The following is a 25,409-nucleotide window of genomic DNA, read 5'->3' as shown; positions in this document are numbered from 1 at the left end:
AATATGCGGTGTAGTAAGCTAAGGGTTTCGTGTGGTGGTGAGATCCTGGTATCAATGTCGTCATGCAGCTCCAGAGTGGAAATCTCTGAAAGTGCAGGGTCTTCGGCGGAGCCGCCCGTGTTGTTTGCCTCACCGTTCCACCGAGCATTTCTTACCTCCTTTCCCGTTGGTTCGTTCAGATGCGAGGCGATTCCCGAACCTCCACGTAGGAGTGTGACTTGGCAGCCAACAAAACCTTTCCTTGGCTCGCGGCGAGTGCAACGGTAGGAACCGGGTAGAGAATGCCGATTTGATTTCGGGCCTGACGATCGGATCTCGCAGCGCCAAAAGTGATCTGCCGTTAGGGGCTCCACAGAGGCGGATCCCAGCCGGTGAAGCCTTTTTAATGCCCGAATACCGTTCCTTGCCGCTTCGAAGCTCTGTCGAACGTTGTGGAGCGTGGGATGGCCTCTCATACGTCAGACGTGGGACCGACCCTGCGGAAAGGTGGGCCTCGATACCTTGATAGCACATCTTATGAGATGCCAAACTCGACTTTCTAAACGAAACATGCCGTCAGAGCCGTGGAAAAGTTGACCAGACAAGGAAATCTCCATCGAGCACGAACTTGGCGCAGATTTATTTGTCGCACCAGTCCAGAAGAAGACTCAGGGTCCTCCTGTCTGCTGCTGCGTTGTTCCTAATCTTTCTCGTGCTCGTCCGACGCGTCTTTTTTTTTTTTGCTCAAGATTGTCTTGTTGCTGGGTCCGTAGGAGAAGTGAGAAACCCATTACCCGAGTGTCATCAGTCAAACCAGATCCAAAGATGGCAGCTTCTACCAAGACATACACGCTCAACAACGGCGTCAAGATCCCGGCTATCGGGTTCGGCACCTTCGCCAACGAAGGAGCCAAGGGGGAGACGTACAAGGCGGTGACCAAGGCGCTGGAAGCCGGCTACCGCCACCTCGACTGCGCATGGTTCTACCAGAACGAGGACGAGGTGGGCGACGCACTCCACGACTTCCTGGGCAAGAACCCGACGGTGAAGCGCGAGGACATCTTCATCTGCACCAAGGTCTGGAACCACCTCCACGCGCCCGAGGATGTGAAGTGGAGCTTCGAGAACTCGCGCCAGAAGCTGCGGCTTGACTATATCGACCTCTTCCTCGTGCACTGGCCGATTGCGGCGGAGAGGAACGACGACTACAGCGTCAAGCTCGGGCCGGACGGCAAGTACATCATCAACAAGGAGCTGACCGAGAACCCGGAGCCGACGTGGCGGGCGATGGAAGAGATCGCCGAGAGCGGCAAGGCAAAGGCGATCGGTGTGTCCAACTGGACGATCCCGGGGCTGAAGAAACTGCTGAGCTTTGCGCGCATCAAGCCGACAGTCAACCAGATTGAGATCCACCCGTTCCTCCCCAACACGGAGCTGGTCAACTTCTGCTTCGAGAACGGCATCATGCCGGCCGCGTACTCGCCGCTGGGGTCGCAGAACCAGGTGCCCACGACGGGCGAGACGGTGCGCGAGAACCCGACGCTCAACGAGGTGGCCAAGCGCAGCGGCCTCAATCTTGCCCAAGTGCTGCTGGGCTGGGGTCTCCGGAGGGGCTACGTCGTGCTGCCCAAGAGCTCGACGCCGAGCCGCATCGAGAGCAACCTCCAGGTGCCGATTCTCAACGACGCCGATTTCCAGGCGGTCGAGGACGTTGCCCGGGGTAGGCACACCCGGTTCGTCAACATGAAGGATACTTTCGGGTATGATCTGTGGGCGGATGAATCGAGTTGAAAGTCGAGGTTGCACGTTTGGAAAGGGGTTGGGTTGATCAAAATTAGACTTTGGATAGATACCGTAAATTTTTTGGATGTTAAAAATGCAAGTACCAGCGATTGGTTTGATAGGAAGGCCGGGAAGGTTGAAAATGGAATCGAGTTGTTAATGCATGGCTTCGCACGGAACCCCCAACCCTCGTTTTCTTAATTAGGTAACCGAAGGATTTCACCGTTGCTCTTCCGATGCTACCTACAGGTACATAGCCCAACGCTAGAAGGATGGAACCCCTCAATATTTGTCAGCGATCTCATGTTAACCAGTCGTCTGCCCAACAGGATGAACTTGCGGATGAACTTCGTCCGTGTCCTCGGATACTTTTTACTACATGGATACTTCTTTCACAGGGCAGTAATTATAAAGACATTGGTTACCAACATGAGAGCAAAAGTTCCTTACAAATCGGTATACGAAGGTCGCATGTATGATGTAACTGTCAAACCTATAAGAACTGCCCGTCGCTGTTCACTTCTTCTGGTGTGAATCCCTATAGAGTGGGCAAAGTTTCGAGCCACCAATACAGACCCGTAATTGCTATTATCGTACATCACATCTATACAGCTGTCTTCATCATGGTGAAAGTTGCCATTGCCGGCCCCGGCCGTGAGTCTATCCCGCAGGAATTTGATACTATTCGCCACCCACTAACACCGAACTGACGATAGATCTCGCCCGCGAGATAATTGATGCCCTGCTTGCCACAGGGAAGCACGAGATCATTCTCCTGGCTCGGAAGGTGAGCAGATGTACCTTCATCAGACCAGCAAAGATCAATCTCAGTCCCCATCCACGATCAACGAGACTGATATCAATTCTGTATTTCCATAGGATGCAACTCCTGACCTGATCGTCCCCGGAACCACGTGGGTCAAGGTTGACTACCAGGACCGCGGGGCGCTTGTGCGCGCTCTGCAAGGGGTCCACACCGTGCTGTCTTTCATCGTCGTCAGCCATGATACCAACAACACGTCACAAAAGACGCTGATTGACGCGGCCATCGAGGCCGGAGTCAAGCGCATCGCGCCGAGCGAGTGGGCTCTGTGAGTTCCTTCCCCGGCCCGTGCACCCCCGGGCCCCCATGCCATCCTCGGATCTCTAAGTTATTGGATGTACTAGTAGTGCACTGTACACACTACTAATCACACTTTTGGTCCTCTTCACAGCGCCAACCAAGCACACCTCGAGACATTCTACGCCAACAAGCTCGAGATCCGCAAGTACCTCGAGTACAAGAACCAGGACAAGCAGGTGATCGAGTACACGCTCTTCCAGCCGGGCTGGTTCATGAACTACCTGGCCGGCCCGCGAGGGTCGACCAAGCGCACGCCGACATCCGAGATGACGCTGGTCGACCACGGGCGACTGCGCGCCCACGTCGTTGCCGGCGCCGGCAACCTGGACAAGCCGGTCACGTACACGGCGCTGCATGACATTGCCAACATTGTCGCGAAGGCGGTCGAGTACGAGGGCGCGTGGCCCACGAATGGCGGCATTAATGGCCATACGCTGTCGCTTGGCGAGGAGATCACCATCGGTGAGAAGATCCGAGGTATGTTTAACTGACTCTGCATTTTTCGTTTTTGCTATGCTAGTGATGGCACGTACCTAGGATTGCGGCCCCCCACCACTAACGGTTCGCTTTTGTTTTCCACTCCAGGCAAACCCTTCCAAATCGAGGCCCTCGAGGCCGAAGACCTCACAGCCGGCATAGTCAAGGCTTCATGGCTGCCCCCGCTTGGCCACCAGCAGCACCCGGGGGAACCTTCCAACGACGAGTTTGCCAAGGCGGTGCTCCGCGCCATGTTGCTCAACCATGCGGCCGGGGCGGCTGTTGTTTCGGACGAGTGGAATCGCATCTTCCCGGACTATAAGTTCACCAAGGTTGACGAGTTCCTTACTGGCGCGTTTGGAGACGCTTAGGCCGGTACTGGGTACATACATAGTAGTAGGACTAGTCTACCGGGATTTTCCTAGTGTTCAGGCGGTGGAACAGCCTCCACATGACCTGGGGTTACTATTTGCAGTAATGTAGTTGAAACAAGTTAGCCTGTCGCAGATGTATCACCTGTTCCATGCTTTCGTGTGGTCTTCTAATCCATTCAAGCTATTTTCTCATCTTGTAGTCTACACATCAAGAGACGATTGCTCGTAAAGAGATCATCAGCATGTCCATCTCAAGGGAGCAGATTCTTTTGAGGCGGTATTATCCTATACAATGATATCTAATACATATCAGTTAGCCTTCTATGGTTGCCACTTGTCTTATATCCCACCCCGCAACCCCCTGGATCCTACCCTCGTTGTCCTTATTAATCAGCCACTGGCAACAGGCCTACCAGCTGATCGCAAGCACCGTAACGCCTTCTTACTATTTTGCTACCTTGTAGGCCGTGGCGATGTTCCCGCGGCGGAACAGACTCGACGCAGAGAACATACTCGAGTAATGCAGTCGGGTATGGCCCGCTTCCTCTGAGCGATCGTGCCCGTTTACCCGACACTGCAGCAGTCGAATACTTTGAACCCTACTCTGGTCAAGTGTCTTTGTATGTGCCTTCCCGGTGGTGACGGCGGCCTAAGAATCTATGATAATAGGCCAGGAACAGGGCCGGAAAGCTAGAACCTGTAGTCACCCGACGAGCTGTCGCTTTTGAGATTATTCGAAGCGAAACCATCAGTAGCAGCCGTGATACCTGCCTCGGTCACCTCTGAATAGCAGCCTGACTAGCGAGCAAGCTACCAGCAACAGTAAGGGAGAGCACGGGCGAGATGATGTAGGATATCTGGAGAAAGGGATACATGTCAGATCCGACAGAACCATCGCAGATAGTAGGAATAGTAGCAACCACTCCACTTACCGTGAGCAGTCTAACAATATGGGACTCATCGTCCTTCGACCCCTCCGCCACCTGGACAAGGGTGATCAACTTCATGGCGCTCGGCCCGGCGGGCATCACCATCAGGCAGAACCAGAGCACCGGGTCGGAGCCGAGCAGGCTGGTCCTGGTGGCCAGGACGTAGATGGAGCCGATGGAGAGCGCGGGCCAGGCGATGAAGCGCACGAACAGGACATAACCCAGCGTGGCCCACGGCAGGTTGGAGACAATCCGTTCGTGGTTCCGCCTCGCCTCGCGGGTCGAGCAGAACAGCGTGACGCCCGCCACGACGACGGGCAGCGAGACAAACAGGCCGCCGACGGTCTTGAGCGAGGCGGTCAGCCAGGCGGTGAAGATGCCCCCTTCGTCGGAGCTGTTGAAGAAGGCGGCGTGGAAGGCGGGCACCATGCCGATGACGACGCCGAGCATGGCGCCCACGAGCGGCGCGTTGAAGAAGTCGACGGCGAAGAGCAGCCACCACTTGGCCCGCGGCGAGAGCTGGTGCCATCGCTTGCGCGGCACGAACCACGGGCGGCGGTTGTCTGGTTTTTCCTTTTTTGGGTGGGACGGCAGCAGGAAGGAGCTCCGACGTAAGGGTGCCGGGGAGTGGACCGAGTTCGGCAGGTGGGAATCCAGTAGTCGGGTTTCCTCGTTGGCGGCTTCCACGTCTGGGGTTCGCGAGTCCGCGTGCTCCGTCCCGTTGGTCGCATCGTCGTCGGGCTTGTCCTCTTGCTCGTCCTCGTCTGGCGTATGCTCGGAATCGATCAGGCGCGGACCCACGGCGAAGGTAATGCAGTTGGAGACGGTCGAGAAGACGAGGAAGTAGGACTTGGCCCTCTCGATGGCGTCCCTGGCGCTCTCGTTCGAGCCCAGCAGCGGGTCTAAGATGCCCGTGTCCTCGAGGGCGGTGACGAGGAGGAGCGGGTAGCTTGTAGTGTTGTTGATGAGGATCGCGACGGTCACCCAGTCGGGCATGCCCAGGCCGAAGCGGCCCAGAAGGCCAAACAGAAACGAGATGGCGTGGCAGATGACGGCCCACACGAGGATGCTGACGTAGCGAGGCGCGGATTCGGCCCGGAGCTCGGCGCCCAGTTTGGTGATCAGCAGCGCCGGCAGGAACATGCGCACGCATATCTTGGAGATAGCCTTCGTGTTCGGGCGGTCGATCATCTTGTAGTGAGCTGCTATGCCGCCGTAAGACATGACGAGCAGGACCGACAGGCTGGCCTGCACGGCCGCCAGGAACGACCGCAGGAGCCCTGTTTCGGCCATGATCTCTCTGGAACTCGGGACGGATTTCGGGTTGTGAACTGGCCTCTGTGTTATGATCTTCGGGCCTTAAATTGCAAATGCAGGAACCCGTTGAAGTTGGTGTCCAACGCCCCTCTTATTATTCTGTCAAGAGCACGGGTCTAGAACTCCAAAATGAGAAAAGCCACACGCGCGCAGTTCCCTGGTTGAGAGGTTGTCGTCGGATTCCAAGGTTGTGGGTTGGTCCCGCAATGACGTCGACCCAGAAATTAGAATCCAGGGACGCGGGCCAAGAGCTCGAATCGCCCAAACAATCATCCCGTCAATATCACATTACTGACCAGTGATCACACCATACACGGAATGGAAGCTTGAACTTGATTGAGTTGAAGCCACTAGAAAGCATTCGGGGGACACTCAACCAGGACTTTAATAATACTCCTACGGATTGACCGTTTCAGACCCGACAATTCAAGCGGCAAGCATCTGCCTAACCACCTCCGCAAATTCCGTCTTCCCATACCTAATCTCACCCGTCGGCTCCGGATCCTCATACAGGATGCCGCCCTCCAGGTAGCTGGCATTCATCTCCGCGAACAGCTTGGCGACGCCCGGCGGGAAGACAGCGGCATAGAAATCTCCCAGGCCATCCCTCTCGACCGGCCGCATCTCAAGTTTCTTGCCGGCCGCTTCCTCAAACGCCCTTTGCACGTCCGCCGACGTGTACGCGCGGGGACCATGCAGTTCGAAGATGTACGGCGAGCCGGAAGGGAGAGGGCTGGTGCTGCCTGTGGCGAGCAGTTCGGCCGCGCAGGTCGCGCCGATGTCTTGGACTGCGATCTGGACCGGTGTCGTGACTCGTTAGTTCGTGTTTTTTTTCCTGGGGAGGGATGGCAGGGATGGCGGGAGACCACACCATGGGCAAAGCGTGGTCCAGCGGCGTGAGCGTGGTGTAGAAGAAGCCGGCCTGCTGGATTGTCTCGAGACACATGGCCCAGTTCTCCATGAAATAGCTGCAGCGCACAAACACCACCTCGGGCGCGGCATCTCTGAGGACCACCTCGGCTTCGTGGTTGCTCAGGATCTCACCCTATTTTACATGCCTTGGGTCAGTGGACAGGTCAGGTATGTGCCACATTAGCGATGTCAGTTGGCAAGGGCGTACAATGCCATGGTCGTATTGAGCGCCCACGCTCGAGAGGTAGACCAGCCGCTTGACGGAGCCGGCCTTCTGGATGGCTGTCTTGACATTTTCCGACACCATCCGGGCATGCGCCACGACGTCCGTCTCGTCGTCGTACAGCGGCGGGGTGATGTTGAGGACAGCGTCGGAGCCGGAGAATTCGAGGGTCGACAGCTCATCTACATTGCCCTGCACCGCTTCGAAACGGGGGTTCGACTTGAATTCGGCAGGGACTTTGGCCAAGTCGCGATAGACGCCCCGGACGGTGGGGCCGGATGGATCGGCGAGGAGAGATCGGATGGCGGCCTGGCCGGTCTTGGGGGAGGCGGGGACGATAGTGATACGCATCTTTTTTGCGATGTTTAATACTAGATGGTCTGGATCGTCCAGTTGAGAATCTCGTATTGTGTCTGTAAGGCCCAAGATGCGAGTGTGATGGCAGTCAAACGTCAGAAGAAGTACAGTCCTTTGGTTGCTTATATGGCCGCATCCGGTACCCCACCCGCCGTAGACGGTGGCACCCGGCCCGGTCCGACCCACTCCGTCGAACCGCCGTTGAGGCCTTTGGCTTTGCATTTGGAATGCTTATGATACCAGTTCGCCGCCGAGATCGTCATCGAAAGTCGCGTCCCATCTTGACGAGTGAAGCCAAGCACACTAAGTTTACTGCTCATTGCGTGGCAGGAGTGTTGGATTAGTCAACAACAAGAGATGGTGTTTGGAGACGCCCAGCCCAGCCTCAGCAGTGAGCGTCTTGGCCTACTAGTCTCTTGGACAGGGAGGGGAGGCCGCCATCGAGCCAATTAGGGAGGTGCGTGCAACTTCACAAGATGAGTTTTGATGGGGTTCTCCAGGCAAGCGAAGCCAAGAACTGCCTTGGAAGTCAGACGGAGCAACTTCCCCCCACCCGACCTGCCGATAGCACACAAGTTCACGACCAAGGAGTCAAACGGCAGCATCTAACGTTATCCCGGAGTATGCCCAACAAATTGATAGAAACCACAACCCCCAACCACTCATACCTCAAACTACTGCCACGTGAGCGAAGTAACATTCGCCCTCCAAGGCTTCGGATCAGGCGAGGCACAGCGGATGCTCGTGCCCGACGTGACGCATGTATAATCCGGCAGCAAGGTCCTCACTTCCCCCTTGAAGCTGACCCTACAGCCACCATCACCAGTTAGCATGCCAGATACTAGTACTACTAGTAATAACCCAAACACACCGCTCCAAAGGAAAGAAGAAACTTACGGACTGCGGGGATCCAGATCCTCACACTCCCACTGCACCCTCATCCCCAGAAACCGACTCGCCATGTCATAGCGGAACTCACAACCGGTCGGCGCAAGCATGGGATCCCCAACACTCTCAAACGCACACTTATTCCAGGGCACCACCTCCCCTCCTCCTCCTCCTCCTCCTCCTCCTACTCCCCCTCCTGTACCATTACCATTACTACTACCAACAGGCACCCCATCCACACGAAGATTCGCATAATTCCCCGTCGGCTGCCCCCCCCACCACCACCACCACCACTACTAGTCCCATCACCCCTGATCTGCAACTCCATCCCCAGCCGGAGCGTAACCACCTCGCTGTGCGCCGTGGTCGTGTTGGTCTCAAAGTTGTCGAACCACCACGCCGGACGCAGCACCGACGAGATGGTGCAGCTGCCGTCGGCCGTCGGCAGCGGGTCGTTGAGCGCATAGGGGGGCAGGATGGCGCGCGACGTGACGTTTCCCGGAAAGGAGCCGCTCGTGCCGCCCGTGCAGAACGTCGTGGAGGAGTCCGGGAAGGTCTGGCATGCGAGGTCGAGGTGGGTGGTTCCGCTTGCTGTGATGGCGATTCTAGAAATTTTATAGGGGTAGTAGATCTTTGGGTTAGTACTACTGTAGTAAGTCTGGGTGGGATTGTGGATAGTATGGGGAATGGAGTTGGATGGGAGATGGGGAGAGAGCGTACGGCTGGGACGGGTCTTGATCGTCGCAGAACCAGGTCTGGTTGACGGTGAGTGCGAATGTCTCGGGCTCGAACAGCACGACTGTGCTGATCTGGTATTTTTCTGGCCGCCGGTATGCTGTCTGGCCCTGACAGGTTATCGCCTGTGGTCCGGCAGCACCACCCGTGAACACTCCTCCGCATGACGCGGTGTATCCGAGGTGCTCGTTTCTGATGATCACAAATGCATTTCCTCCTTGTAGCTTCCCCGTGACGTTCTGCAGGTTGAGCTGGGTGGCTGCCACTTCCCACGCTGGTGTCCTGGCGTTGGCAGTGCAGCCTTTAGTGTCGTGTCCCGTCGGTCCGGCGACAGAAGACGGAGTGATCTTGATAGGGGACAGGAGGCGGCCTTGGATGAGCAATGGCTTTGTGGCCTTGCAGGCCGTTGACCCGCTTTGGTTTGTTGAACAGGTGATGGGAATAGAGCTGTTGCCCTCGGCGGTAAAGTTAAGCCTGTCGCGATTGATAGTCTGTTAGAAAATGTGGTTACCTGAGGAGTGAAACTGGAAAGGGAGTGCAACATACGGCCTTCCTGGAACATCATTGCATGCCCAAGTCTCATTGAAGAGGAAATAAGCCGTCTCCTCGTTAGTCTGGAATGACGCGACAAAAGGAAGGTCTGCGCTGGTCCGATTCCTCGCCGAACACCTTTGCCATCCTGATATTACTGGACCGCTGGAGGGTACCTGGCACCTCAGTTCCACCGAGGCGTTCGTGGCTCGGTTGAGTGCACGATACGAGGCAACTGTCGCGTTTGCCGATGACTGGGACACGAAGTTCTCAACAAGCCAGCCAGGCGTCGTAAAAGAGCTGGGAGAGCATCCTCCACTGGACTGTGACTGTGCCAGGACAAAGAAGCTTTGCCGTGCCAATGCCAGCACGGCAGTCACGAGTGTTGCGAATTGGAACCGTGCCATGGCTCCCACTTGTTAAAGAATCGCACTGTCAACGTGGACAGGGTCAACAGTACGCTGAACAGCTGTGGCCCATCGAAGAGTGCACCTTGGAGTCTTGTATTGAGTCGGTCGTTGCCTGTTCAGAACCCCGCAGTTGGAGCGCCCGAAAAACAAGGTTATTTTCCCCATATGAACATATTCCGGCTGTAATAACACTTACAGGTGTCCTTGCCTTGAGAACAGCCGGCAGTTACCCAGATTTCCATCCCGTTAATTGCCAGAATCCACGGCATCATGGCGACCTGGAACTTGGATCATCGCATGCAGCGTGTCTTGGACGGGATGGACACGCCGGGGTAAATCAGCCTATCACCTGTGTGTTGGACTGAACACTCAGCCAACCTGGGACTTTTGTTCACAAGATATGTGTCTCGAGACCAATTCTCAAATGGGTTCGAAGAGATTGATTAAGCTTAGAGAACTTCCAGCTACCAGTACATCAGCTGACCCTGTCTCTGACCTTTCCCGGCTAACATAAACAATGTCCATCAAGTCGATGATTTTCATGAAGTAGTCCAACTCCCCGTCTTACGGGCATCGAATCCGAGAGTCCTCGGCAGACGATGGCGTGGAGAGCGTAGTCCTTCATGAAAGCAAGAGTTACGACCGGAAGCGCTCGCTGGGTTTGAGCGTAAAACTCGCTCTAGATGTTTGGCCGACAAGCGCGACACTGGCACCGGTACCGTGAGCCTCGAAGTATTGGCGACGATCCTCAGGATCTTTGGGGTCTAGGCCAGACTAATTCGGCATGGCGATCCCGTGCGTGCGGCCATCCGAGTTGACTCCAGTTCCGCGGATGATAGCAGCTTCAATACAGTCGCCATCTGGAGGTGCCTGGATCCAGGCGGGATCTTGACGTAAGTGATTTCGCCGAAGCCTTGAAAGAACGAACGTAGCTTATATGTGAGAGAGCTTGGAAGGAACTCTGGCAGCGACACATGCACATGCCGGTGGACCTTTTGCCGGACGACTGGACCTTCTTCGTCTTCTTCTTCGTTTCGTCCTTGTCATCCTTGGGCATGTTGCCCTTGTCCGGCTGCTGGATCTTTTCCTCAGACATGGTGACAGTCGGGGATTCCATGGTGGCCTCAACAATAAACAAACAAAGCTCCTCCTCGGTTCGAAAGAATACCGACAAGATCCGACAGTGCAGATCAAGGAGATCCGCAGGCGGTCGACGATCGCCTCGACAATAACTAAACAGAGTTCTTCCTCGGTTCGAAAAGAGCACGGACATGACCCGACAATGACAATCCAGGGGTTCCGGGGGCGGTCCACCCGGCCTCCGCACACACGGTCCAGGTACCGGCTAAGGAACTCCGGACCGCCGATCTTGAGGCATTCCTCTACAACCTTCGAGGCAAACTAGTCCATGCTGTGCTTAGCAGCATGGCCAGATCACTTGGTCAATGGTCCGGCTGCGGTCGGGAGGAGCCCCGTGCTCACAGCTTCGCATCATCTTGTACTCGTTGTCGAACCATGCCCGCAGGTTGAGATCCCAATCCGAGCTCGATGTCGCCCTCGAGCTCTGCAATTTCCTTGCGCTGACAAGCGATGATGCCGTTCTTCTGTCGAATTTGGGGCCCCAACCTTCAAACACTCCTCAGCTGAACCTTATTTTTGATGTTCTTTGTCCGCAGCCTCCCATCGGTCTAATCATCTCATGGTCAGTGCCCTCCCTCCGGACGATCTTTTTGTTGTTTTCGTTGTTTTCAACCTTTTTTTCTTTTTCTTTTTCTCCTCTTTGATCGGAATGTTTTCTTGGAGGCGAACGGGTCCATGCTGTACTCAGCAGCATATCGGTCGTCCCTGTTCCACGAAATCGAATTAACAGAGGCCTCAAGAGTATGTTCAAGGGGCCTTACCGTCGGTCTACCAGGCCACCGCCCGAAGAGTTCAACTTGAAAACACAAGAAGAGCCCCGGACTGGGTTTCCGTTCAGGTCCAGCACATCACCACCCAACCCCCCCCCCCCCCCCCCCCCAAAAAAAAAAAAAAAAAAAAAACTTACCCCTGAACTCCCCCATCAACACCCCAACATCTTTGAACCAACAAACCTCACTACATCGCCATATCACCGCCACCCCTTTCCTCCTCATCAAGACTCCCACATCCATAAGCCAACAAACATCACCACAACACCACAGCACCACATCACCTTTTCCCCAACATCACCTTTCCTCCAACACCATCTTTCCCCCAACACCACCAAACATCGTAGCCATCAACCCCTTGGCTTCCTCATCCCCTGCTTTCTCCAGCCCGTTCCTGATCTTGTTCATTTTCCACAACATCAGCTGCTCCGAAGTCCCTCCTTTCCTCCAACATCACCCATCACCGATCCCTCCGAACACATTCTCACCACATTGACTGCCCACCACCAATATCCCAACATCTTTGAAACCAAACTGACATCCTCCAACATCAACACCACATCGCCGTCCCGAGTCTCGCGCGCCAGTTTGACACGCGGAACAGATCGTTGGAGCCAATGATGCCATACACGGCACGGCGTGCTTGTCGGCGGGATCCTGCTCCGTCCGTGGGGTTCTTCCACGTCCCGAGCAGGACTTCTCGTCGGGGCGCGTGCCGGGGATCTGGTCGAGCGTCGGGCTGCGGTGTCCTCGGCGTCTCTTGGCTTCGGCCCGGCTCATCGGGACGTCACGCCCGCAGGGATCTCGGACCGGGGGGGGGGGGGGGTTAGTCCGCACACGCTCCGCAGCCGGGTTGACTGCGTCAAGATCCAATTTGGACCCTTCTACTCGGCCCCCCCTGCATCTGATTCATTGCCATCTTCGGCAGCATCGCTGCTCCGAATAAGGCGGCATCATACCATCGCTCATGAATGGCTGTTCTGCGAACCAAAACAGACTCCTCGGCAAGTGTCTTAAACATGCTTCTTCAGATCCCTGCGGTCGCTCAAACAGTTCCTTCTTTTTTTCTCTTTTTTCTTGTTTTCTTTTTTTTTTTCTTTTTTTCTTTTTTGATTTTTTCTTTTTTCTTTTTGAGTGTTGTCTTCATGGAATTCAGTCCATGTGCCGCGGTGAGTATTATTGACCCCACCGAGGGCATTCCACCTCCTTTCCTCCTTTGTCTTCTGCAGGTTGACAGTCGAATGAATAGGCATAAGCGAGCAGCCAGTGCAACCCTTCACACTCTCGTCATGGGATGCAGTTTGGGTCCCTTCGTCACAGCCACCGGGGTCAACTTCGTGGCGCTTCAGACTGCCGAAGAACTTCTCAAGGTTATCGTCTGAATCGCGCTGCCGAGAGGCCTCGCGGAAACCTGGGGCTGCTTGGTAGCCCATGTACTCCGGGTACGAGTTCATATGCTGGGACCCTGGGTGTTCTTCGCTGTGCAGGGTATTCCTTGTCGCTCCCACACCTTGTTCAGGCGTTCCACGTTGTCGAGCAAGGTTGAGGCGGCGCGGCCTTGGGTGTTGTTGTCATTGTTGCGAATGAGGTTGGCGGTGCCATTGGTGCCGTTGGCCGCGGGACCGAGCGATGCCTCGGTGTCCTTTCTTCGACTGGGAACCAGACTTCTTCTTGAACTGCCTGGGAGTGGTGGTCAGCCGGGAGGTTCTAGGTCAACATAGGCGAAGGTAAGTCAGCTTGACACTAGCCAGAGACATGCTTGATCGCAAGCTGACTGTGATGCCAATAGCAAAGTGGCGGTGACCAAAGACGAAGGCAGTGCTAGGATGAGGGAAGGGCTGACTTACTTCACCTGTGACGACAACATCGCCGTGGCAGGGACCAAGGGCCATCATTCAGTGATCTCCACCATGTGTGGCGACTCTGAACACTCCCACATCCTCCTTCCTGGGGCGTCCACTCGGTGAACATTCGCTCGCACAATATCCTCCACTCACATCGGCTCTTGTGCTGTTGTGGAATCTCTTTCTTCATTCCTGTGGTAAGTTCCTGCGCATCCCGTCCCTGCCCCTGCCCCGGCCCGTTTTGTCTTTGTTTCTTTTTCTTTATCCTTCTCCTTCCTGCGCACCATCTCTACCACACCCTCCACACGCATCGCAAAGCATCCAAAGTCTGAACGGGGGCCTGACTAACAGGATGTCGAAGCGGGTGGCAATAATGTTTTCAAGTTCTGTGGGAGATAACTGCCGTCTTCGTCTCTGAACCCATCTGGCACAGCTCCTTCGCAAAGAGATCCACATCGTCGGCGGAAGAAGATGAACTGGTTGTTAACCATGTCGTTGAAGAGACGGACCATTTGGTCTCGGGCTCGCTGCTATGCATCGGAAAGAAGAGAATACGCCGATGCTCGGGGCTCGGTCGCTTGTCGTCCACCCCGTCGCCCGCGAGGTCTTTACAGACCTTCTTGTGCAGGGGCCAGTCGCCAACTTGGCATTCCCTCGAACAGTACGACGCTTGCTTGCATCCGTTACAGACGCTCTTGGCTGTGTTGAGGGGACTACCTGAGTGCCGACCACACTCCCCTGGTTGTTGGCGGTCCCCCCTGAGCCGGACGACGACCTCGAGCTCCCCCCACCGCGGAAGAACCGGCAGACGACTGTGTGTGACCCAACCCATCACCCTCCCTACCACCCTCGGATGGGCTGTTGACATAAACTGACAAAATCTTCGCACCAATCCCCTCCTTCCTGTCTTTTTTGGGGGGGTTTGTCTTTTTGAATTTCTTTTGTCCTACGGCATTGGTTCCATTGGCAGGTGAGGTTTAGGTTGTTTTCACAACCGGAACCTGACATGCCAATGGAACCAATGCCGCAGTTTTTTCTTTTTTCGATTTTTTTTGTTGATTTTTTCTTCCTTGAAGACAAGGGCTTTCCTTTTGAAGAGAACTTCGGATCATCGAAGATCGAGATCCTTCTCCGCCGCCGCAGCCCTTACGGGTGATGCGACGGTCCGACATTTTTTGATTCTCTCAACTCCAGGTGAGGTCGCGGGGCCACGGGACTTCTTCCTCTTCAGCCTGATGGGGTCGAAGGGGCGACTGCATAGGCGATTGCCACAGTACACGCCCTGCATCTCAATCAGGGCGCGCTGCTGGTGCCCTCGTCACTAAAACGGACGAATCCGTATCCGCGCGCTTGGCCGGTCACGGGGTCCTTGCGTATAGACTGCCGTTGACGAGAGGTCGCTTACGTTTCGGATACCGGCCGGTAAGCGACTTCTCGTCCACGGCGTCGCCCATTGCGACATCTTCCCGCTCCATGACCTCGATGGGCGTCGTCACAGGGAGCCTTTGTTGATAGCACGATGTGAGTTAGCAATTAATTAGGGTTCAATATGGAGTGTGTGTCTAACCTCAAGGAGGAACTGGACGTTCTTGTCTGGGGCCGACAGAGTGACGCCGAGCTACCCCCGGGGCCTGGGCCCCGGGTCGCGTCGAACTGAAATTGGTAGTTTGTTCTACTTGGTCAAATGTGTTAGCTGATGGCATGACCACAAAACACTTGTCGCAGATGAGTGCCTTACCGCCCCCGTGGCCAAATCTTCCGGCGGATCTCCAGGGAAGCTTAGCAAACAAGGGCGAAAGCCCCTGCTTGTCAATGTTGGCAAGCACCCCCTGAGGACAAAGATTGGGGTGGTTAGCTCCTTCACACAAAATGACCAAGGTTAACAAACGACATCTTACCTCTTCGGCTTCCCCCATCCTCTCCACCTATTCTCAGCCCCGCAAACTCTTCCTCCTCTTGAAATAGTCGTACAATATCCAGGCAACCGACAGCGTCTGGGTTGCCGTTGGTTACGGGATGCCCGCGAGGGCAGCCCCGACGACTGTACCAACAGCCGGGTCAGTATCACGCTCTCTTGTACCAAGACGGCTGGTGGATGAGAGACAAAACAAGGAGATTGGGGACTGGACAATGAGGTTGAAGACCGGACAGTGAGTGTGCAGGAGGGATAATCAAATAGAGTCAATGACAGAATGATGCTAATCAAAGAAGTCCGATGGGGTGCCATGATCAAAGGACGATAGTATGATGGAGAGTCTGACGCGGGAGTTTGGTGGAAGGCGTCTGATGGAAGGCGTCTGATATAACGCGTCTACAAAAAACAGAAGGATGATGAGAGAGCGGGGATGCGAAAACAAAAAAGAAAGAGTATGGTGATCAGAGGAGGACGTGCGGGCGAGGTGAAGAACAGAAGAATGAACACTTACCCCGCCACACAAGCTCCGAGACGATGGCATTATACCATCGCTCGTGAATGGTGCCATGTGTGGCCAGAAACCGGCCCGACACCGCCTCTGCATACATCCTGCCCCAGTCGTAGCCCGAGGCGATCAAATGGTTGACCAAGTGAGTCACCTGGTCCGCCATGGGGAGGAATGCCACGTAGTCTGTGAGGGGAGATGTCAGTGGTGCTCTCCAGGCTGGTGACTGCTGGGAGGCTGGGCAATACTCACGGCGGCCGAAGTCGAATATGTTGTTGTTATCGCTGCGAAGCAGCCGAGGGTTAGCCACCATTGCTGCTAGTCGTAACCAAGATAGCAAAGGGCAGTAGCCAAGAGGAGAAGCAAAGAGATGAAGACGAGGGGATTGAGCAAGATAACCGTGTCGTCTTACCTCATGGTTGCTGTGTTGGAAGGTATCTTGAGTTTTGGGTTCTCAAGATTGTTGTTTGGTGTGGGAAGAGGAGAGAGAAAGCCGGTCGATATCGAGGCACTTTATAGTTTTTGGAACCGCGGGGTAATCAGCAATTCAACATTGAACTTTGCGTGCAATTGTCAATGCTGTGGGAAAATCTCGGGGCTACGCGGCTGGCGGGGAGCAAATAGTTCAGGAGGTCGACCGACTTTGCTCTTACAACCAACTTGCAGGGAGCATAGTAACGCAATCACAGTCTATCTATACCATCTAATTATCCCGTCGTGACTGGGGGAAGATGGAACATGGCCGAGCTATCATAAAGACACGGGTAATTAACCTATTTCTTTCGTTCACTCTACTGTCAGCTATGCTTGTCGCCTATATGTCAGGGGGCGGGTCTCTGGGCAGCATACAATAGCCAAACCTGCCCAATACGGAAGGCACGATGATAGCCGTTGTCCCCTTGACCAAGTTTGTCGTGCTCCCATGCCCATCCCTTCTACAACTTTGCCCAGAACAAATCTCTTCAGTTCCATCTACTTTCTTCTGTTTGCCAATTACAATCATCAACTACCTATCCTTTGACAAGCAGCTAATGGCAGCAAACCTTTCAAAGAGTCATTATAATCACGCTAGAAAGCATTGCAATATTGGCACCAAGGCAGTCTAGACAAACTCGACGCCAGCGGACTTCCACCCACCTCTACCAACACTTGGCCCAGCACTCTCGTCAAAGACATCACGTCATCGCACAAGCCTAGCCATTGATGGTGAACCGCCGGCAACTTCCTCCCGTTGCTGGTGATGCTTGTTGGAGTTATTGCGCAAGGCGTCACGGAACAAATCACCCCTGACGGCGACGCACCCGATAATTGCGTCGGCACCGCCAAGGGGAAATTCCGGATATTCATCTCGGAGTCCAGCGCTACTGATAAACGCGACCTGGCTCTTCATTGATGGTAAGCAGTCTTCCTGCGATGACTGACATGACTGCCGGTGGATGGAGAGCTAACAGCCGAAGTGTCCAGATGACACGACGCCGGCAATCAGGATAGATTGACCTAGAGTGTCAATGGAAAGCTCAAGAATTGAAGTCCAAACCCGATGTGGATTGGGACAGCGTTGCCGCGGAAACGGGTGTCAACACCAAGAAGGGTACGTCCTAGGATACACACCCCCGCTTGGAACAATCACCCCGGGGCAATGACAGCTGCATGACATTGTTTAGATAATACTGACACAGAAACTAGCTGAGAAGTGAATCATTTCACCGAGCCCCACAGCCGATATACGTATAAGGGCCGGGGACAATGGCGACATAGCCTGGAGGCACGTTCGGGACTTGACCGAATGCTTTGATGCTGGCTTCCAGTTCAAGCAGCTTTTCAGCTTTGAGATCGACGTCTGGCATTGATGGCTGATGCTTTCCACAACGTAAGTTACATTCCCCCGTGTGCGAGGAAGGGTCTGCCCATTCTCGACATTGACTAATACATGCTTTAGCTGTGGGAACCAAGCTTTGCTACAGTTATCGGCTGTCCCAGTTGATGGTGGCAACCATCTGCTCGGGGACTGATGCCCCGATATTCGATCGGGTGGAAAGAAACCAAAGGCAAGAAGTCCTGCACACATGCACGTGTCGACCAACCCAGACTTTGGAGTCAGCCGGTTACACTCTTCAGCAGTACGCCGGGGAAAAGGTCGCAGTCTTTGCACAAGAACCCTCAAGCTAAGGCTGACCCTCGCGTTATCGAGGAGGCGGCCCGGAAGAGCTACGAGGCAGGCACGCGAGGACGAGCGATGGCACAGCGCTATCGTCTCTGCTCCCCATAAGAAGGATGGTGGTACAAGGATGCTGCCATTGCAGGTCGCCTGTGGGGCCGGTTGCCCAATTTCAGACGCCTTCCTTGGGCGAAGCATCACTCCTTCCAAGGTCAGGTCCAAGCGACAGACTTTCGGTCATGGCAATCAAGCTCTCCGACAGACAGAAGGGTATCAGCAGCGGCCATTGCCACACCGTCGGCTTGGCACTTGTTCAATGACTGAACATCGGGATCCGGTATGACGGGCTGTACACCGTCGTGCGCGCGATCAAGAAGACGAACGACCGTGGAGGCACCTACTACAAGTTCCTCCTGCGTCGCGTGCCGGGCCAGGGTGACCTGGCGCAGCTCTGTGCACGCTCGCCGTCCAGGCGGCAGGTCAGGGATGGGGGCGAGGAGACCCGGCCGCGGCGCCAATGCCAGAACTCCGGGCTCCGGCCCGGACACACGGGTGGCACTCTAGATGTCCACCCCCACAAGGAGCAACACACGGGGAACTAAACAACACCGTCTTGACTGAAGTTCTTGAACGCATAGTCCTCCATCAGATCACGTCTTCACCCTCTGGTATCTTCCCTTGGCTGGGACTAGCAGCAACGGTGGCTAACCTTTGACGACATCCAAGATATCTTGTCTTAGGAGGCACGTCTTTTCTCCTTTCGGTCCCCTCGTCCGATTGCACCTGCTGTTGGTACCTCTATGTGTACCTTCATGTCTCGGCATCCCGAGCGCACAGACAGGAGAGCGTTCACTTGACAAACTGTGTCCAAGATCGTTCGGACAACTCGTATCAGCTTCCGATCAGGAGCGGCGATTGAGTATAGCCGTAGGGAAGACCCGACGATTCCCTTACCTGTGATTGATGCCGTCAGTACCAGACAACCGATCAAGCACGACCTCGCAAGACAAGTAAAGCTCTTCCAAAAGAATCTCCGTGTTGAAGGCAGCTGAGAATGCCTCGTTCGCCTGGGGTCTGTCTTGCTTTCCACTGTGGGGAGGCAGATACACATTGACGAGGTCCTCGATGATTGGGGGGGCTGGCGCCCTCTCATGGAACTGACTGATGGATTCAGGAACTGGTTAAGACTACGACGGTATCTGATGATGGACGAACCCTACAAGAAACGCCTACGCCTCCGCATCCAGCAGCACTGCCGTGATATCTCCCAACAGCCTAGACCTCTCCACGCCGACGGACTCTTCTACCTCTCCTCCCAAAGATGGTGACCAGGCGACTGGTGGCCGCTACAGGCTGGACCGTCGGGCGGGCCGACAACTCCTGGACGGAAAGAACGGGCCGAAGGACAGCGTAGGCAAGGTCTACCTCTTCCGAGCCGAGGACTCAGGGGAACTCTTATCCGCCGAACAGCACGCAGAGGTCGCCCAAAACGTGTAATCCCTGCAGAATTTCCACCTGGCGACCGCAGTGCGCGCGGAGAGGAAGTCACTATCCGCAGAGGAACGCAGGGACCTGTACACAACCGGGGAGCTCTATTCCCGAATATACAAGAGGACGATGACGCTGCTCATGCAGGATTACGCAAGTATCCAATGGGAGAACCTGAGGAACAATACCGGAGAAAAGCGGCCCGCAGACCCTGCCCAGGGCGCCTACAGCATTGTAGTGTCGGGCAAGTCGTCGACGTACCACGACCTGGATGTGGACCACGGCAACACGAGGATGTCTTTGTGCAAGATCCGTTTGCTTCCTCTTTTATTTCTGTTGTCCTTTATTGTATGGGCTTTTTTCTGAGGATCATCCTGTTCGAGTTCTGTTCCAGCCTTCCAGTTGACCGGTGCATTTCCAGCCTCCCAGTTGATCGGTGGCTTTCCAAATTCCAGCTTTCCAGTTGACCGTTGGATTTAGAATGAGGCTGAAAAACGAGCAGCGGAAAATGTTCTCTTGGGTTGACCTGAGAAGTCAACAATGACCGGTTGCGGGGGATGTTCCGATCCGAAACTTGCATGTTTTCTTTTCTCGAAACTGATGGATAGGGTGGGAGTCGGAGCCTTGGGAGCTCGAACGTCGATGCCGTCATAACGGTTCAACCGGTTCCACCCCATGGCGATCTACAGCACGCGTTTGGATTCCTTGGATGACATCCTTCGCAAGGGTCCATTGCTATAGCAGCCTGGAATCCCTTTCAGTGACGGTCCCCCACAGCATCGACTACCTCATCCGGTGCAGCAATCATGATCTGTTGGGTCTGGCATCTGCGGCGCGGCCGTGGACTACCCCGGGGATGTCTGTGCGACTTGCATGGAGAAAAGTCTAAGGAAGCAATGTATGTTAGCTTGTCATGTATAGTACAGAAGTGGTGTTCATGAAGATCTGTTAGACCCTAATTGCCTGTTGCAACCGGAGTGTGGTTGGTAGTCTTATAATTCACCCAGATCTCAGCCTTTTCCGACTTCCCATGCACGCAGTGCAGCACAGCATCTCCGATTCTCCTGTCCTGGTTGGAGTTGGTCACATGGTTTGCGCACACATATCTCATTTCAGCTTGGTAGAGCTTAGGAAAAGGCCAGAATGTCTGTACTTGTCCGTACTCCCTACTATTCCCATTCACAATTGAACATTGATCCTTTACCATGGTGCTAATAAAGTGCTGTGCTATTGTTCGGCATCTTCACTTCAAATCGGGCTTCTGAGAAGACGTAAGGTAAACACGTTGAAGTGCAAGTGGCGTAATTAACAGTGAAACAGCCCCATTGTTCACCTTCCGCATTTGGACGCGCCGCGGCGCGGGATTGGCTGTGCAATATTTCGTGACGCGTCGCGACGCAGGTCGCGCTTTAATTTCGCGCTATTAATCTGCAACAACCTGGCATTGCCTCATCCCGTGCTTGTCGGTCATGGTTAAAAAGACGGGATTTGGAGTAAAGATGGGCAAGGAGGGTAAATATTTCCTTTGTGTGGGCAGTTGTCTTGTTCTGGAACCCGTGATCCATCCCTAACGTGAGCATTGCACCAAGTGCCACGCAGCGGCACGCACAACATCATAGTAGGTAACATAACTAAGAACAACTCCGAATGCTCATTTGCCTTTGTTTTGTAAACACCCATATCTAAACAAAGACAGCTGGAAAGACCATGCATCCTCACACAGACTCAACACCATCCCCCTCCGACCTGCCGCCACTCTCCCTAGTCATCTCCCACCCTCGTCCCCGATACCTCTTCGGCCAGATACCACACCGCCCCGGTGCCAGAATGCCATTCGGATCCAGCGCGTCCTTCAGCCGCTCATTGAACTTCATCAGCGCACCATCATTCCAGCTATACGTGCCCGCCACCTGGTCCATAAGCACTAGATGCGTCCTGTACTCCCCATACCCCATACGTGCCGCCTCGTCAACCAGATCCCTCAAGCACCCCAGCGCGCGCTCTTTTTCCTCCACACTAGCCCTATCAAAGACAATCTCAACGATGAGATGCATCTCCCGGAGCCCGACGCAGAAGGCCGGGAAGAAGTCGATGCCATGCTGCTCGTGCGCGCGCTTGCCCAGCGCAAACAGCCGCATCGCGTCGCGCCCGCGAATCGGGGACACGGGGCTGAAGGCGATGTGGGCGCCGTTGGGTGCCCAGTTGACCCAGCGCAGCTCGTGGATGTCGGGCACCCCCCGCGCCACCCGCTCGCGCGCCCAGAAGTACTCGTCCGCCGGCAGCGTGGCCGGGTCGATGCGCTTCGCACCCGGGATGCGCTTGAATTCCGTGTCTATCAGGGCTAGCTTGTGCGCGCGGATGTGCGGCGGGCCGTAGGCCATCCCGTAGTAGGCCCAGCTGTGGTCGCCGACGGGCGTCTTGGCTGCCGCGGCGTGGATGATCTCTTGTGGGACGGGCCCGGTGCCCTGGTAGAACTGTGTGCGCGGCTGGCCGAGGGCGGCGAGGGATTGGGTGACGTGGCGGACTTGGGCGACGTTCTCGAGGATGTTGGAGATGCGGAGCGGGCGGATGATCTCCATCTGTGTCAGGGAGTATTAGTAAGTAGTACTTTGTAGTACTAGTAGTTGTCATGGGAGAGACATACCAGCTGCTCCAGGTCTTCGTCCTTTGCGAACGTATACATCTGTGGGTACGGTAGTTAGACGACGAGTATCAGGTAGGTAGCAAAGAGAATAAAGGTAGGCAGTGACTTACAAAGGCCTCATAACCGCCAGGGTTGGGCATCAAAGTCATGCCTGGTGTTGGAAGCAGATTAGAGCCAGAGCAGGCAAGGGGTCCCCCCGAGAAAGGAATACACGCACCCATCTTTGTGACAATCCCATAATTGCTCTGCGAAAAGATGCCACTGCACCGGCTTGTCAGCACACCACCAGAACCCAACGAGCACATCCCCAAAGAAACACACTCACTCCGAGTACGGCCCAAACCCATAAGGAAAGGCCTGCCACGTATTATTTCCCGGTAGCGCACCCATGCCGGTGCGGATGACCTCCCCAGTGGGCAAGACGACCTCCAGACCGCTGTGCATGGCCCAGTGATCACCATAGGGCGTGTATCCGACGCCGCGATCCACCGTGTTCCCAATCACCGACCCCCCGCCGAGGTCGGGCGTATCGATCCACATGTGTTCTTCCAGACCCCTTTCCTTGAGCGCCTCGTACAGTGCATAGAAGGACACGCCCGGCTCGACCAGACAGGTGTAGTCCTCCGGGTTGATGTCGAGGATCTTGTTCATGCGCTTGCCCAGGTCGACGGTCAAGGAGCCCCGGACGCGGGGGGCTGCGCCGCCGTATCCCACTTTTTTTTTGGAAATGGTTCTCTTATTAGTGCATGAGGTTCGTTGTGTAGCAGGGTGAGCAGCGGGTGGAGGATAAATTATGCTTACGGTTTCGCCCCATGGAGATGGGGAATATGGGGATGCGGTGCTTGTTTGCCCAGTGCACGATCTGCTGCACTTCTTCGGTACTGCCGGGGTAGACGATGGCGGAGGCGACGAATTCCTCCTCGTCGAGGATTGTCATGGAGTCGTGGGTGTTCGGGTCTGCTTAGGTTAGGGGGTGCTGCTCTACGCTTTCATAGACAGGTGTTGCAGACTAACGTTCCATGTACCTATTCTCTCTAGTATCAGCTGAAATGAACAAGACAAACAACAAACCCCCACTGATATCAAGACTTGAACCTCACCATCCATCTCTGAGCGGCTTGTCATTGACCTCGACATGCTCGTCGCCCAACTCGCTCTTCAGCTCCGCTAGCGCTCTGAGAAAGTCATCTCTCTCGATACCCTGCGGCACCACTGGCAGTCGTTGTCTGTCATTCAGCGGTTTTGTCCGCCCTTCAAAGATGCCTTCCTTTGCCTTGCGCGCCTTTTCGAGCAGGTAGACGGGTATGCCCGAGTGTGTGCCGGGGAGGGTCGGCACGTCCGACTTGGCTTCTTCTGCAAATGACATGCTGTGTCAGTACTATTGCGTATGGGGATGGAGCAGGATATGGTTTGATCGGGTTGCTCACAAGCACGCATGTTGCATTGGGTTGTTTGTTTCCGAATCCCAAGACGTTATAAGCTCCAAGACGGAAACAGAGAACCGTCTTGGTTACCCCGCGATCCCCCGCGATCAGCTGTTGAACCATCCCTTCTCCGCATCCTTCGGCAGCTACTGCCAGCTCCGAAACACCCCGCGCATCCATGCCTCTTTAGATGCCACTGAGACTAAGGGACACAGCATCGCTAATTCGGATCAGCATTCAACTTGCCGGATGTTGTAGCCCGGCGCCTTAAGCCAGGGATTCACGTGACTTCATACTAGTAGCTTAGGTTAGTACATATTTGTTATGGCTGTGCCACCGCTTCGAAAGAGTGCCACATGCATATCTGAATCATTGGGGTCTGTGGAGGATTTGGTTATGTTGAGGACTTCCAGGTTTGAGGAATGCTCTTTCAGAGTTGTGGTGTTAGTAGCAGCCTGGCTCGCCTGGATGTCCTTGCTGTTCTTGGACAGCCCACACTCGGAGTCACAAGTGTATGCACCTCCATCGATAGCATGTTCAAGCTAGGATCCGTAGGACAAGAGGATCGGTATCGTGCATTGAGTGAGTGTGAGCAGCTAAGACGATATTTGGTCACGTTTGAGCCCTACTCGGAGTGAGTGTAAACACATGCATTCTTACTAGTCCACCAGAAGATGAAGTCACCCAATGCTAATCAATGCCAGCTCCAAAGCCATGATATTCTGCCCGTGACCCAGCCATGAAAGGATACATGTTGTTCAACACATTGAGAAACTTATTTGGATACCACTGGCACAAAGCCTGGTGCTGAACACAAGTACTATTGTAATCCTAGTAGCGAACCAGCCCATGACATTCATGACACGACACGACATAACAAACAACTGCCTGGCGAAACAAGCTAACTTCCCCCCCCGGCCCTGTCGCCTGCCTCCGCTCTAATACCCCGGAGGGCAGTGTATCTGAACATGAAGAGGATAGTTGTACAGAAAACAAGCAACAAACCCATCCTTTTGCCGAGTAGTCAGATAATGAAAACCTAAATCTTTACCCGATCCCCACCCTGGCATGCGTTCCTGGCGGTAGACCTCCATGCCGGTTTGGTGGGCCACTACAGGCGCTTCGAAATTGTGCGCACAGGTGTTCGCCCACTGCGACGGCTGAGCCCCCAGATATCTTGACATGGGGCATATGAACAAAAGCAACAAGTTGCTGATGACATCGGTGTTCTGACAAGGGTGTATGGGTACAGAAGAATACTCTAGTAGTACAGAACTCGACAGTTGCTGACATCGGAACTTCGTTCCCCTCCATAGCAAGATTGAACGAGTGTGGTGATGATGAACGAGTGTAAACAGTCAAGCCGAATACGTGCAGCTGCCGACAGGGAGGGGTGCCGGTGGCCATGGTGCGCCGCAGACATTCTCCAACAGAACGAACCTCGGCCGCAAGTCGTTGATCAGCTTCTTAGTGGCAAAGAAGGT

At 54.9% G+C, this 25,409-nt stretch overlaps 7 protein-coding genes across 7 annotated transcripts; 2 read left to right on the top strand and 5 right to left on the bottom strand.

The window, feature by feature from the left end:
* The first annotated feature begins 629 nt into the window (after positions 1-629).
* B0T15DRAFT_138603 (NADP-dependent oxidoreductase domain-containing protein) lies at positions 630-2,058 on the top strand. The gene has a single exon (XM_062861853.1). It carries the CDS (start codon positions 805-807, stop codon positions 1,768-1,770), a length of 966 nt encoding a protein of 321 aa, XP_062722165.1. The 5' UTR covers positions 630-804; the 3' UTR covers positions 1,771-2,058.
* B0T15DRAFT_138596 (uncharacterized protein) lies at positions 1,970-3,880 on the top strand. Its single transcript, XM_062861852.1, has 6 exons — positions 1,970-2,010; positions 2,091-2,415; positions 2,478-2,548; positions 2,641-2,852; positions 2,976-3,361; positions 3,470-3,880. Exons 2-6 carry the CDS (start codon positions 2,385-2,387, stop codon positions 3,730-3,732), a joined length of 963 nt encoding a protein of 320 aa, XP_062722164.1. The 5' UTR covers positions 1,970-2,010; positions 2,091-2,384; the 3' UTR covers positions 3,733-3,880.
* Positions 3,881-4,398: 518 nt separating this feature from the next.
* B0T15DRAFT_138610 (auxin efflux carrier) lies at positions 4,399-6,247 on the bottom strand. The gene is made up of 2 exons (XM_062861855.1): positions 4,668-6,247; positions 4,399-4,592 (listed from the first exon to the last, which is right to left on the bottom strand). Exons 1-2 carry the CDS (start codon positions 5,955-5,957, stop codon positions 4,512-4,514), a joined length of 1,371 nt encoding a protein of 456 aa, XP_062722163.1. The 5' UTR covers positions 5,958-6,247; the 3' UTR covers positions 4,399-4,511.
* Positions 6,248-6,407: 160 nt separating this feature from the next.
* B0T15DRAFT_483765 (uncharacterized protein) lies at positions 6,408-7,467 on the bottom strand (the record flags this gene model as incomplete). Its single annotated transcript, XM_062866186.1, has 3 exons — positions 6,408-6,776; positions 6,853-7,026; positions 7,102-7,467. 3 exons carry the CDS (start codon positions 7,465-7,467, stop codon positions 6,408-6,410), a joined length of 909 nt encoding a protein of 302 aa, XP_062722162.1.
* A 190-nt stretch (positions 7,468-7,657) lies between these two features.
* B0T15DRAFT_412603 (uncharacterized protein) lies at positions 7,658-10,311 on the bottom strand. The gene is made up of 6 exons (XM_062865408.1): positions 10,234-10,311; positions 9,643-10,176; positions 9,082-9,570; positions 8,644-8,966; positions 8,371-8,542; positions 7,658-8,280 (listed from the first exon to the last, which is right to left on the bottom strand). Exons 2-6 carry the CDS (start codon positions 10,032-10,034, stop codon positions 8,148-8,150), a joined length of 1,509 nt encoding a protein of 502 aa, XP_062722161.1. The 5' UTR covers positions 10,035-10,176; positions 10,234-10,311; the 3' UTR covers positions 7,658-8,147.
* A 2,649-nt stretch (positions 10,312-12,960) lies between these two features.
* Positions 12,961-16,524, bottom strand: B0T15DRAFT_552155 (uncharacterized protein; the record flags this gene model as incomplete). The annotated part of the gene is made up of 13 exons (XM_062870288.1): positions 12,961-12,982; positions 13,151-13,404; positions 13,458-13,627; positions 13,945-14,017; positions 14,076-14,135; positions 14,192-14,267; positions 14,301-14,603; positions 14,668-14,737; positions 15,197-15,294; positions 15,530-15,569; positions 15,690-15,746; positions 16,218-16,397; positions 16,464-16,524. 13 exons carry the CDS (start codon positions 16,522-16,524, stop codon positions 12,961-12,963), a joined length of 1,464 nt encoding a protein of 487 aa, XP_062722160.1.
* A 4,939-nt stretch (positions 16,525-21,463) lies between these two features.
* Positions 21,464-23,928, bottom strand: B0T15DRAFT_527077 (uncharacterized protein). Its single transcript, XM_062868946.1, has 8 exons — positions 23,602-23,928; positions 23,516-23,526; positions 23,303-23,458; positions 22,827-23,214; positions 22,719-22,762; positions 22,612-22,652; positions 22,502-22,540; positions 21,464-22,436 (listed from the first exon to the last, which is right to left on the bottom strand). The coding sequence occupies exons 1-8, from the start codon at positions 23,865-23,867 to the stop codon at positions 21,573-21,575; spliced, it is 1,809 nt and encodes a 602-aa protein (XP_062722159.1). The 5' UTR covers positions 23,868-23,928; the 3' UTR covers positions 21,464-21,572.
* Between the last annotated feature and the right edge of the window lie 1,481 nt (positions 23,929-25,409).

The sequence above is a fragment of the Chaetomium strumarium genome (genome assembly GCF_033439665.1).
Source record: "Chaetomium strumarium strain CBS 333.67 chromosome Unknown B0T15scaffold_3, whole genome shotgun sequence".
NCBI classification, from domain to species: Eukaryota; Fungi; Ascomycota; class Sordariomycetes; order Sordariales; family Chaetomiaceae; genus Chaetomium; species Chaetomium strumarium.
Note: the sequence above shows the minus strand (reverse complement) of the source record. Positions and strands in the feature narration are given on the sequence as shown.

Bases quoted from the DNA above. Each gene is read 5' to 3' on its own strand.
- B0T15DRAFT_412603 (XM_062865408.1), bottom strand. From the start codon at position 10,034: ATGGCACGGTTCCAATTCGCAACACTCGTGACTGCCGTGCTGGCATTG. The intron at 8,543-8,643 runs GTGGTGGGGGGG...GGGGAGTAGGAG, and splicing joins GACTAGTAGTGGTGGTGGTG to GAGGAGGAGGAGGAGGAGGA. The intron at 8,281-8,370 runs GTAAGTTTCTTC...TGGTGGCTGTAG, and splicing joins GATCTGGATCCCCGCAGTCC to GGTCAGCTTCAAGGGGGAAG.
- B0T15DRAFT_527077 (XM_062868946.1), bottom strand. From the start codon at position 23,867: ATGTCATTTGCAGAAGAAGCCAAGTCGGACGTGCCGACCCTCCCCGGC. The intron at 22,541-22,611 runs GTAAGTCACTGC...CCGTACCCACAG, and splicing joins CTGGCGGTTATGAGGCCTTT to ATGTATACGTTCGCAAAGGA. The intron at 22,437-22,501 runs GTATGTCTCTCC...TCCCTGACACAG, and splicing joins ACGAAGACCTGGAGCAGCTG to ATGGAGATCATCCGCCCGCT.
- B0T15DRAFT_138610 (XM_062861855.1), bottom strand. From the start codon at position 5,957: ATGGCCGAAACAGGGCTCCTGCGGTCGTTCCTGGCGGCCGTGCAGGCC. The intron at 4,593-4,667 runs GTAAGTGGAGTG...CCCTTTCTCCAG, and splicing joins ATATTGTTAGACTGCTCACG to ATATCCTACATCATCTCGCC.
- B0T15DRAFT_138603 (XM_062861853.1), top strand. From the start codon at position 805: ATGGCAGCTTCTACCAAGACATACACGCTCAACAACGGCGTCAAGATC.
- B0T15DRAFT_138596 (XM_062861852.1), top strand. From the start codon at position 2,385: ATGGTGAAAGTTGCCATTGCCGGCCCCGGCC. The intron at 2,416-2,477 runs GTGAGTCTATCC...AACTGACGATAG, and splicing joins TGCCATTGCCGGCCCCGGCC to ATCTCGCCCGCGAGATAATT. The intron at 3,362-3,469 runs GTATGTTTAACT...TTTCCACTCCAG, and splicing joins CATCGGTGAGAAGATCCGAG to GCAAACCCTTCCAAATCGAG.